Raw genomic sequence first — 12,927 nt, forward strand, 5'->3', positions numbered from 1 at the left:
CAATGGCTCCGACTTGTTCACAACATATATATATATATAGATATTGTGGTCCACATTATGGATCTTGATTGGACAATGGATCTTGCCGGAAGAAAAGAAAAACAGAAGAAACACGTTTCCATTTTTAATTAGTATTAGATATATTTTATCATCAAGAAGATGTCGATCCGTACAATTTTGAGCTATAAATAGCCCTCACTGGCCTCTACATTTCTCACACACTGGGTTGAGAGTTGAGTGAGAGAACACTATGAGTTTCAGAAGTATGTTGAAAGTGAGTTTCTTAATGTTGCTTGCCGTGACATTGGCAGCAACTAGTGCTCATGCTCGCTTAGACCTATTTGGCCAGCTCCTTACCTCTAAGAACCAGCCAGAACCTAATTCGGGTAATTACCTATACCTACTTAGCTAACTATAAATTAATTAGTTCCAGTTCAAAATTTACATGTTCATATTATAATTTGTCTATGTTTCTTGTTGTTGTTAAATTAGTTCAATTACATTAGAATAGAATAGACGTATATTATTGGTGTAATTGATTAACTTATATATACGTTATTGTGCAATTACAAGAATGCCAGAAAATTCCATTTCTATTGTGCGACCGTATCTGTGACGCTTGCGTTTGCGATAGGCGTGTGCCACAAGCTGCAGAGTGCTTTTGCGGAAAGTGGAAACCATTTGCAGAACTCCAGAAATATGGTAATTTAACAAATTAACTTAAGAGAATATAAAATAATTTTGTTGTTCTCTATGGATATTGTTGTAGTTGACATACAATAATTGATGTATTGTTTCTATTATAATTCATATGAAAAAAAGACGAGTACTTTAACTCTTTTGGAATTATCCACATAGATGCAATAAAAGCATGCATCAAATCAACGAGGATCGACTAACTATATGGAATAGAACTATCGACTATTATTCTTGATATATAATTGAACCGGTGCGCGGGTACACACACACTAACTACATGGAATAGAACTTTGACTCTTGATATATATTTGAACTAGCCAGAACCTGTATACGCGCGCACACACATTATATATATATATATATATATATATATATATATGTGTGTGTGAATTTTATATAGAACATATATACAGTTCTGCAATTAACTCGAACGACCTTTTTCATCAAATAAAAGAGAACACCAAAACTACTTCAAATTTAGAATTAATGAAGATAAGAACCGGTGAACCAATATACTAGACATTACCGACGTCTATTTGGGGACATCTAATAAAATATTAATAGGGATAACTAATAATAATAAAAAATAAAATAAAAGATATAAGATTTACCACGCATAAGAAACGATGACACGTAAAAATTTTAGAACTATACAACATTTATTATTGAGTACTTATATTTTAATATACCATTTCTTTTTTGTGCAGATGGGGCACAAGTGCAGGTGATAGAAAAAGAAAAATCAAATATTGCAGTTGAGTCTTCAGGCGCCATTCCATATACAGAATGCATAAAAACTTGCGACAAATGTTTTTGTACACAAAAGTGGCCCCCTGAGAGCAATGTGTGCATTTGCGGAGACAACAACAAGTCCAAGAAGCCAGTTGTTTTGGTTCAAGAAGAGAAACTGATTAGCAGCAAACTGAAATCAGTGACGATGCCATATTCAGAATGCCAGAAAACCTGCACGCATGTTTGCGCTTGTACAGCAATTTGGCCACCTGAACTAGCAATCTGCGTTTGTGGTGACCCCATCAAATCAGTAACCACTAAAGCGGCCGGTAATTAACCAATTTGAATCAATAATCAGTAGATACTTTCTTTATCATCAATGCTAAATTTCTTTGTGTTACTAACATGCTCATACATGCAGAAGAATTGCATAAAGAACTCGACTTGGTCTCCAAGCCAGTTGCAAAATCAGTGGGAGGCTTTATTCCATATCCGGAATGCATTGAAAAATGTGACGAGTGCGTAATTTGCACTTTGCCTTATCCAATTGAGTTTGCATTATGCTATTGTGGTAAAAAGACTGATTCTGACTCCAAGAAACCAGCAATCGAATATGCGGGTAACTAGTTTCTATTTGATTTTATGTTATTATTTGTTTGTTAACTTAGTGTTATTCCTTTGAGAATTTATTTTTGTAACATTTTTCCTATATTACTTCGCATATATATTAATTGGTTCTAAAATCTTGATATGTGTCACTGACATATGCACGCATGCAGAAAAATTGCTTACAGAATTACACGTAGCCAAACCAGTTGCAAAATCAGTGGGTGGCTTTATTCCATATCCGGAATGCATAGAGAAATGTGATGAGTGTGTAATTTGCACTAAACCTCTTCCAATTGAGGCTGCATTATGCTATTGCGGTAAGAAGACCGAATCTGAAGGCAGAGCCCTCCCCCGTCTAGCTTAGCTGCTAGCTTCATTCCTCAAATGGTCGAGTTCGATGATTAATAAAAGGGCTATAATTTGTTTGGATCTACTCCTACTGATGATGCCCTAGACTTCTTTGAGTTGCCTTAATGATGTGTTTTAAGGCTTTAGTTAGTTTCTATGTAGAATAAGCTTGCATTTGCTTATGCCTATATGTAAGCAGTCATAATTATGTTGTATGCTTGTCGTCGATCAGTTTGTTATGAAGATAAAGTTTACGAGCATTATTAGCGTTAACCCTAACCTTTTGCCTGGCTATTGCAAAGCTCTTTCTACTCTCATTAAAAAAAAAATCATTAATAAAAGAATTGATATACGAAAAACTCAAGAGCTTCTCAATTATCTTGCAACTGAGAAGATGCCAGAAAATCCAGTCTAACATGTGCAAATATGTAATTAATATTGGTCCACGCATACACCTTCGATCATCACATGTTAATTTGTCTTTTATTATATCTATCACACACACCTAAAAAAGGAGAGGAGCATTGTCCATATACCATTATTTGTCATTAGGAAATGAGTGCCCTGGCCGTACAATTTCTGACCTCGCATGCATGTCATATATCGGACCTGGATATGATAATTACTGAAAGATGAGTTAACTGTTCACACTTGTTTATTGGATGTGGAAAAGTTGGTTTTGCTCTTGCTTTTTTCCCACAATTTCAGGCTGCCATTGACCTGCTTGATGGTTCCATCGGTTTCTTTTTTTTTTACTGCGCGTTTACTCTGGAGAAAGACAAACATACTCGTTATTTTTTTGAAAGGATCCTATCAATACGTCTGATTTACTTTTGAAAATGCAGAAAAAGATGGCTAGTACGTTGGAAAGCCAATACTTTGTCTAGAGGTAGAAAATTAACTCTTATTAAAGCAAATCTTTCAGGTATGCCTAACCATGTTCTCTCTTGTTTTAAATGTCATAAAAAAGTTACTACTGCTCTTGATAACCAATGTAGAGATTTCTTTTGGGGTGGTAAGACCCCTCCTGTGGCCTGGGAGCAAGTTTGTCTTCCTAAGGACATGGGAGGTTTAGGAATTAGGCCTGTTGAGTGCTTTAATAAAGCTGCTTTAGCTAAATTAGTTTGAAAGATTAACACTGAACCTCATAATTGGTGGGTTCAATTGGTTACTGCCAAGTGCCTTAGGAATTCCCACTTGTTATCTGTTAATAAAAAAGCTTCCAATTCTTTAGCTTGGAAAAGAATTCTTGATGCTAGATCTTTAGTAATGGAAGGGATGAGATGGACTGTTGGGAATGGTAAAGACATTTTATTTTGGACGTTTAATTGAGTTTTGCCTTATCCTCTTTATTTGACAATCCCTTAAGATGAAATGAACCATTTAGATTGGAATCTTAAAGTTTCTTTTTTCTTCAAAACTTTCAGTGGAATAAAGATACTCTTTCTTTATTGTTTCCTCGTGACATTGTTATGCAAATTCCTGCTATTCCTATTCCTGTGAATGATATGCCAGATGAATTTGTTTGGGGACCCTCAGGCTTAGGTAAGTTTTCCGTCAAGAGTGCTTCTTGGTTACTTGCACGAAAGAATGCCTCTTATTCTAAATCCAAGGTTTTGAATAAACTTTGGCATTTGAATATTCCTCCTAAAATTAAGATTTTTGCTTGGACTCTTTTGAGAAATAGACTGAAGACAAGAGATGAGCTCTTTCTTTATAATCCTAATATTCCTTCATGTTGTCCTCTGTGCTAGAATGATATTGAAAATTTAGACCATTTTTTATGCATTGTAACTTTGCTCAGGCGGTTTGGAGATTCTTAAAATAACATATTCTTTTGTTTCTTGGATAGAATCTTTGTTTCATAATCCTCATATTAATGCAGATACTATATCATAAGTCCTTATTTCTTGGTCAAATTGGCATTCCAAAAATTAGGTAGTTTTTAAACAGTTAATTCCCTCCCCTTCTCAAACCTTCTTCGGGGCTGTTACTCTGGGATCTAACTATTGCAAAGCTAATCTTAAAGTGTGTAATACTAAGGTTTCTAAGTACTTTCATATTAAATGGAATCCTCCAGATCATGATCAAATTAAAATAAATTTTGATGGTTCTGTGGGGCAGGGTAATGCTTCTCTTGGCTTTGTTTTTAGGAATGTTTATGGTCAACCTATTTTTGCTGCTTCTAAGAATTTGGGACCTTTTTTAGTTCTCATTGCAAAAGCTACAGCTCTCAGGGATGCATTACATGCTGCTCAACATTATAACTTTTCCAGAGTTGTAGTTGAAGGAGACTCTAAAGTGCTTATGGATTGTATTATCAAGAAGATAGCTACACCTTGGCGGATCAAGACTTTGGTGGAGGATATTTGGAAGCTTGCTTCTTCTTTCTCTTTCATCCGATTCAGACATATTTTCAGGGAGGTTAATTTTGTGGCAGACAAATTAGCAAACTTTGATCTTTAGAATCGTTTTGCAGCGGTTTGGCACCACTGCCTCTCCCTTTTTGTGTCTCATGCGCTCCATTTGGATAAGCTGGGTGGGGGAGTGCCTACTTGTTACCTACTTGTTTGATGTGCACAAAAAGAAGAGTGAGAGAGGGGAAGAGAGAGTGAGTGATAGAAAAGTTGCACCTACCAAGATAGTGGAAGAAAGAAGAAGAGGGAAATTCACATCACGAGACTGATCGCAGAGAGAAGAGGGGGACGGAAAGAAGAAGAAGAAGAAGAAGAAGAAGCCGAGAGGGATGTCTATGATTTCTTCTCCTTCTTGGGCTAAATTGAAATGTTATTGTTGGATGATCATGGATGTCTATGATTTCTTTAGCCTCTAGCTTATTCAGATGGATTTTGGTTAGTTATTGTTGGATGATCATCTCTTATCTGAGAGGCTAATTTAATCGAATACTGAACTAAGAAGTAAGAACACTACATTTTAGCGAGCATTGGGTGCTGAATTATACTGCTTTTGTTGCTGTGAGTCTTCCATCAGTTTATGTTACTAATTCTCTTTGGGTATTTCAGGCGTTTGAGGGAGTTATTCCAAGTAGATCTTGCAGATTATATGCTGGCTATTTGCAGAAATGATGGTCTTAGGGAGCTTTCTTCTCCAGGGAAGTGCAGCAGCTTCTTTTACTTGACTCAGGATAATAGATTCATGATAAAAACTATCAAAAAATCGGAAGTCAAGGTTAGTTGCTACCTGTTTCACTTCTATCTTTCAGACTTTTACTTTCCTGGCAACAAAAGAACATTTGTGTTGAACAATTTGTGCTTTGCAGGTTGTTTGTTTCTTAAATCCCACTCTATACTCCTAATTAGGCAATAGGTGGAATGTGACGATTGCTGAAATGACCAGCTGGATTCTATTTTGTTTGCAGGTGCTAATAAGGATGCTTCCAAGTTATTATAGACATATGTCTCGGTATGAAAATTCTCCATAAGTTGGCTTGATATTAACTGCGTTGAAACATTGGTAGCCTTTATTATTGCCACATAATAAAGGCCCTGATGGATATATGTTTTTATGTGACAATTTATCAAGTCATTTTTGCAATCTAGCTTGATGTTATCTGCCTTGAAACATTGGTAGCCTAATTCTAAGTATTAGTAGTTCATTCTCTACATAAAACCATATGTAGAAAATTAACTATGTTTGCAAGTATACTGATTTCTTTCTTTAGGTGCGGCTGTGCTTCCCAAGTTTAACTATTTAGGGATTGTGGTCAATATAGTTTTGTATTGTTTCAAAGGCAACTACTATGAAAGCAAAAACTATTACATGAACAATATATATATATATATATATCCTGAAAACTGTATAGTATTTCTACTCTTAATTTAAATATATTTATGACAGTCAATATTAACTAATAGCGGATTGTGATCATGGATTGATTAATTTTGTGCAAAAAATTTGTCTTTAGCAACTGATTTATGTAGAAGAATTGAAATAGAGGAAGACCTGCAGCGCGTGAGTTTGGTGATTATTCAATATTGGGAGGTCTAACATATCCATGTTTAATTACTGATTTAGAGATCAATTTTCTATCTGATTTAGAGATCAATTTGCAGCGCGTGAGTTTGGTGATTATTCAATATTGGGAGGTCTAACAGATCCATGTTTTATTACTGATTTAGAGATCAATTTTCTATCTGATTTAGAGATCAATTTGCTGTCTTTGAATTCTATTTGACAGTTAATCTTAATTCATAGCCAATTGAGAAACTGGACTGATTGCTTTGGGATAGAATCTTTACTTCGACAAATATTTAGTATTTACTGGAAGAACCAGCAAAAGAGAAGGATTAATTTGTTGGATTTTTATATAGTTGTTAAATATTAATTTTTGATGTGTGCTTCCTCCTCCAGACACATTTAGACTGAAGCTGAAGGAGCATGAAGTACTGTGTGGATCCTGAAGAGATCAACAAGCTTCCAAAAGCGAAAGCTCAGAGGATCGAAAGCGCAGACTATAGATAAGGGGTAGGATGGTCTCATCATCTCCTCAAAATGTCAACTTGATTGTCTTTCATGTAATTTCTAGCTTTTCAACTTCAGAAAATCGTAAAAAAAAAAAAATTGGTTTGAGAATTTCCAGGTCCGTCAATTGGAACACATCCTAAATATCATCCTTTAGCAATCATGAGATTTTGGAATAGGAATACATGCACAGAAAAGAGCCTCAGCATGGTTTAGCATGTTTGGAGGTGTCACATACGAGGTCATGTGACATACATGTTGAATCTTGTCAACACTATTTTTATTAAAATTATCCTGTGCCAAAAATCTCAATAAGGATAAAGAATGAATTATATGATGTGTTCCAATAGTGTCTAAAATCTTTGTTTGATTTTTTAGTAATAAATTTTCTAGATTTTTGACTATGGAAAATAATCAGAAAAAATGAGCAGAGAGTTTTGAGTTTCGTCGGGTGGAAATCATGATTAAGGATTGGAAGACCGAAGATTTGGTGGGAAAAAAAAAAACACTGAGATCTACAGTCCAAAATTTTGGGTGCAAAATCAAGACTCGGTCCGCGGGGTTGATCTGGGTTGGGCCTCTAACATGTTCTGTTAGGCCTATATCAAGTTTTGGGTCTAGTATCGTTGACCCAGATGGTGTGCTGCATCTTTTTTTTTTTTTTTTTTTGTGTTTAGTTGTTGTTTCTGTTTTGAATAATGTTGACCCTTTGTGGATGATCTATGGGCTTATACGACTATTTTTAAGCAATCTGTGCAGACACGGTCCATTGCAAGCAGAATTGATTGTTTGTTTCGTAATTAGACAGCTAACAGCTTCAGCTCCAGGAAAAAATGATAAGACCGAATCTTTGCACTTACCGATCGATTACAAATGAATTAAACATACAATAATCCATTATTCTCAAAATCAATATTCTCTTGCTATTAGCCAAACATTGGATATAGAGCATATGCTCTTAATCATGTGTTAAAAGTTTCATGCTTTTTGGCAATCCAAATGAAGCATTAGATAATGTCTATATTAATTTTGATTCTTTAGACTGTATGCATAGTAAAGAGCTTAAAGATGGAGACTCTCCTCCAACCAATATATTAAGGAGTTGGTTGCAGATATATATGACTCCGACCACTGCAAAACAATGTAACAGATGAGAGAAAGGCCATGGTAGGATGCAACCTCCAAAAGATGACAATGAGAACTATCAAAAGAAAAGAAGTGAATGATGACTCTCCATTGAGAGACGTACCATAATTAGGAGTATGTCAATTTTCTTTTGAAGAGTACTGGCATAGCTTATTGGAAAACATTCTAAGTTTCTAACCAAGTAGCCCAACTCAACCAAAAAATAATGGAAAATTTTGGCACTAGCTCTTTTTATAAATTCTGTCTGGCTGTCATTTTTGTATATTCCAATTAATTAGTCCAGTATTAAATGAATGAGATTATTCTTTGTGAAGGTTTAGTTTTACAATTTGAAGATGCTGCAGTTGCATTTTAAAATGATAGCAAACGAAGGTGCTGCATATGCTTTTTTTTTTTTTTTAGAGTAATAGTCAACTATTTTATTAATAATAATCATAAGAGAAATTACAACTTGAAGATGTAGAAACTACATCAAAATATGAAAAAACCTTAACAATACTAGATGCAACAAAACGTCGGAAATAAAACCTAACAGGGGAACGAAGGGATGCAATTAAGCATTTGATGTAGCATCGGACAGAATCCAAGCTATGTAAAATGGTACCAATAGTGTGGTCGACCATACTTCCACGCAAAAAAATACGTCGAATAGAGAGTAACCTTCTATCAAGGTAACCGGCGGTAGTGTGACTGACTTGCAAAGCCCCAAGGAGGAAGACCTATCCCAAAACCCTACTTGAACAATCCAACAAAGCAGAGGCCCAAGCCCACAAGAGTCTACTTCAGGCGCGCACTCAATACCTCTCTTGGCACCAGCCTTGATCTCGACCTTGACAACTGCTCCACCGCCCTTCGTCGGAGAAAGATCAGGCCGGCCTCAACTCGACTCCACCCACCTCCACCAATGACACCAGAGGTAGTGCAGATCCCGCCCCGAGCCCAGGTCCTGCTCCGGTCCTATCTCTGCTCCAGCGCATTAGGACAAACTGTCGAACACCAGCCCTTCTCGAACCCCTCACTCATCCACACCGCCACCAATCCAAAGCCACACATCGTCGGTTTGAGTCGTGCCCGAGATGGTCGGAGACGCCTGACTCTCGGTGCCGTCCAGATCAGGGGAGGCAACGCAGCCACTACGTCTCCCCAAGGAACAAAGGTGCTGTTAGAAAAGATCTGACGGGAAGAGACTAGCCAAGCTGTGAACCTAGGCCTGATACAGAGGCTAGAAGCCGTGCGCGAGATAGTCGACACCGAAAGTGGTCCCGGAACAGTACTCCATCGATGATGCAGAAAGATGCAGAGAGGCCGGAGGCGGCGCTCTCCCAACCCTAGCAAAGCGAGCCCTCTAGGCATTTTTTTTAACGGTGTAACATTATTCTGTGCTGCATATGCTTTGATTATATTTATTGACATAGGGGGTTGTCTTATTGGCAAAACATTCTAACCAAGTAGCCCAACTCAACCAAAAAATAATGGAAAATTTTGGCACTATCTCTTTTATAATTCTGTCTGTCTGTCATTTTTGTCTATTCCAATTAATTAGTCAAGTATTAAATGAATGATATTCTGAAAAAAAAAAAAGTATTAAATGAAGGAGGTTATTCTTTGTGAAGGTTTAGTTTTACAATTTGAAGATGCTGCAGTTGCATTTTAAAATGATAGCAAACGAAGGTGCTGCATATGCTTTGATTATATTTATTGACATAGGGGGTTGTCTTATATATTTCCTTGGTGAAATATCCATATACGTGATTCCTTTTTATTTTATTTTATTTTATTTTTTATCAAGGAAGATTTCATGAGGGGAGAAAAACCTCCAGAGATTACAAATAGAACAGGTGAATGGTGGCCTAGCTCATTAAATCTTTCTTGGTATTAGCCCAAGTATAGGGGAAGGGTTCCACTCATTCTAGCAGCTAGACAGTTTACTGAAAAACTTGAAGCTAAAACAACAATCGAGTTGTAGAGCTAATCTATCATATTGATCACAACTAATATCAAATGAGAACTGTAAACGGACTCGCTGGGAGGCAATTGCCGAATAGTCATGAAGGCCAAGAGAGTTGAGCCAAGGTGGTGCACCTCCCATCCACTGCATTGCTGAGACTAACTTCAGGGTCCTCACTGAATTTCCCAACTTCTATAGTCAACATGTTTTGATCGATTGTAACAAGTAGCAACTAATAGCTATAGGCTAAAAAATAACAATAATAATAAATAAATAAGTAAAAACTTAGAAACCCAAAATATATATATGTTTAAATTTATGTAATTGGTTTTAGAGCTTTTATATTTCTGACCTTATAATACTTATAATGACAACGATGTAGAATTATTTAAATAATCATTTTTATCACACTTTTAAAGGGTCAATATGTGTAATATATCTTCATTAATACAATTTACCTTTTATTCCAAAAGAAGGAAGAGCACACGGCCGGAGGGTACAGAATGCATAGAGCCCTAGAATTGGACAAGTTTGCTGGAAAGAATCATACCTAGAATTATATTCATTTTTAAAAGAACTAAGAATAAAAGAATAAGAGAAAATAAAAACTTGCGTGGGTCAGATCCAGTGGACGCGCTAACGGGGTCTAACGCTCCCCAAAACAGATAGAGATGGACAAGGCAAGCTAGGCAACGTGATGACTAATTGACTTTGCTTCTGGTCTAAGAATTAACTTAAAGACGGCAAGCTCTCCATACTTTACATTTACAACTACAACAATATTACCATCAATACCTAACTTTGGTTACAATATGACCATCAACTTCTACTACTCTCCCTTATAAATACATACCCTATGTATCCCTTCCTATTCGTTCATACACAGTTTCAAACCCGGTTTCTCAGTTTCCACATTTTTCTAGCTAGTCCTACTACTTTTGATAGGTACACAACAACATATCGGCAACCATGGCGGCAGCTATCCTGGCAGTGTTTGTGATGACTTTTGCTATGGTCTTTGGCAACTCTGCTGCTGATCCGGACTTGCTTCAAGATATTTGTGTTGCAGACCTCACTTCCGGTAGAACATCCGGCCCTTTCAACTTTTTCTTCTTTCTCTTTGTTTGTTTTTATACCCACTGTTGCAGTACGTATCACAAATCGACCCCATTTCCTTTTTGTCCTCATCAACTATGACAAGTTGACCCCATTCTTCCCTATTATTATTTTCCCTCGACGGGAACCATTTTCCTAACTCCAACTCTAATGATTTGTGGAATTATTGGTATATCTTTATTTATATCTTGTTGGGTACCTTTTAATCATGCACCAAGGTGAAGCACACTGTACCACTGACTAATACACTTGAAGCTAACTAATAAGCTTAAATTATGTTTGTTACAAAATTATTACAATCTTTGCTTCAAAAATTTATCCAAGTTGAATTCTGTGATGATGGAATGAACAGCGACGAAAGTCAATGGGTTCGCGTGCAAGGACGCAGCAAATGCAACAGCAGAGGACTTCTTCTTTGCCGGACTAGCAAAGCCAGGCCTCACCAACAACACCTTTGGCTCTTTGGTGACTGCAGCCAATGTGCAGAAGATCCCAGGTCTCAACACCCTAGGCGTGTCGTTGGCCCGTATTGACTATGCTCCCGGAGGCATCAACCCACCTCACACTCACCCACGAGCCACTGAAATAGTCTTTGTTCTTGAAGGTGCATTGAATGTTGGGTTCATAACCACAGCTAACAAACTCATTTCCAAGACTATTTCCAAAGGTGAAGTCTTTGTGTTCCCAAAGGGGTTGGTTCATTTCCAGAAGAACAATGGCAAGGTCCCTGCTGCCGTGATCGCCGGGTTTAACTCACAGTTGCAAGGCACCGCCAACATTGCCCTCACATTGTTCGCTGCCACACCTCCAGTGGCAGACGATGTGTTGACTACGACATTCCAAGTTGGCACCAAGCAGATCGAGAAGATCAAGTCAAGGCTTGCACCCAAGAACTAGATATAGATTAGTTTCTTCTTCTCATTTATGTTTGTACGTGATTCCTTCACTTGTGTTTTGTTTCGCAATTTGATGTGGGTTGTGGAAATTTATCTTCTTTGTTTGAGGCTTGCACCCAACTTCAGCCACTCATTAATTAAGCATGTAGCAGAATTCCAATTTCAATCTTGGCAAATCGATCCCTCTCCTTTCATGAGTCTCTAGGACGTACTACCTTGATGAAAGAAAACAACTTTGGAAAAAAAACGCTGACTATATATAGTTGGGCAGGTAATTATTGACTAGTTGCAAGGTAATTAATGTTGGAGTAACCAAATTTAATTACCAAGAAAGATTGTCATTAATGAACACATTTTGTTTCAGGATGAGATGTAACTCTCAAACAAATACAAATACAAAAAAAGGTTATCCCAAGGATGAAGTTGAAGATATTAAAACTATTGCCTCGGTTGATTTCTCATCTCTCCGGCACGTAGATAGAGATTTTCAAGAGCTAGCTTGTAGAGGATTGAATTAGCATTAGAGTCGGGCATTTTCTCTCTTGAAGTGGAACCTGATGCTCAAGCAGCTATTTCTTCCATATAGGAAAAGGAAGGTTAGCATCCGATTGGCATCTAATTTGAGGAGACCAAGTTATACTTTTAGCAATTTGAGTGAGTACCATTTTGCCAATCTAGTGTATATTGCCAAATGTACGTAGAACCTAAATTAATTTAAGAGATGTGTACTACCAGGTACTATCTATGTATGTGTACTATCAGAGTACCAGGTACTACCTACGCTTCTAAAGGCACATATTCAATTTTCCATTACTTTGATACTATTGAGGAATCAAATCCTACATGATCTAGAATACTTATTGTTAGGTGATTTGCTGTATCAAGTAGTTATTAACTAGATATGTATTAATACTATAGTTAGCAGCATAGATAGTCCTACAAGTTAGGGGA

General features: G+C 36.9%; 2 protein-coding genes and 1 long non-coding RNA gene across 3 annotated transcripts; all 3 read left to right on the top strand.

Annotated features, from left to right (window-relative positions):
• The first annotated feature begins 208 nt into the window (after window positions 1-208).
• On the top strand, window positions 209-2,661 carry LOC112195243. Its single transcript, XM_024335623.2, has 5 exons — window positions 209-386; window positions 574-702; window positions 1,407-1,760; window positions 1,853-2,050; window positions 2,211-2,661. Exons 1-5 carry the CDS (start codon window positions 251-253, stop codon window positions 2,402-2,404), a joined length of 1,011 nt encoding a protein of 336 aa, XP_024191391.1. The 5' UTR covers window positions 209-250; the 3' UTR covers window positions 2,405-2,661.
• Window positions 2,662-4,877: 2,216 nt separating this feature from the next.
• LOC112192135 lies at window positions 4,878-7,105 on the top strand. Its single transcript, XR_002933386.2, has 4 exons — window positions 4,878-5,306; window positions 5,412-5,577; window positions 5,768-5,811; window positions 6,760-7,105. It is a non-coding gene; the product is annotated as an uncharacterized LOC112192135 (long non-coding RNA).
• A 3,725-nt stretch (window positions 7,106-10,830) lies between these two features.
• On the top strand, window positions 10,831-12,152 carry LOC112193317 (rhicadhesin receptor). The gene is made up of 2 exons (XM_024333404.2): window positions 10,831-11,045; window positions 11,433-12,152. The coding sequence occupies exons 1-2, from the start codon at window positions 10,934-10,936 to the stop codon at window positions 11,975-11,977; spliced, it is 657 nt and encodes a 218-aa protein (XP_024189172.1). The 5' UTR covers window positions 10,831-10,933; the 3' UTR covers window positions 11,978-12,152.
• Window positions 12,153-12,927: the final 775 nt, after the last annotated feature.

The sequence above is a fragment of the Rosa chinensis genome, chromosome 3, assembly GCF_002994745.2.
Source record: "Rosa chinensis cultivar Old Blush chromosome 3, RchiOBHm-V2, whole genome shotgun sequence".
Classification (NCBI taxonomy): domain Eukaryota; kingdom Viridiplantae; phylum Streptophyta; class Magnoliopsida; order Rosales; family Rosaceae; genus Rosa; species Rosa chinensis.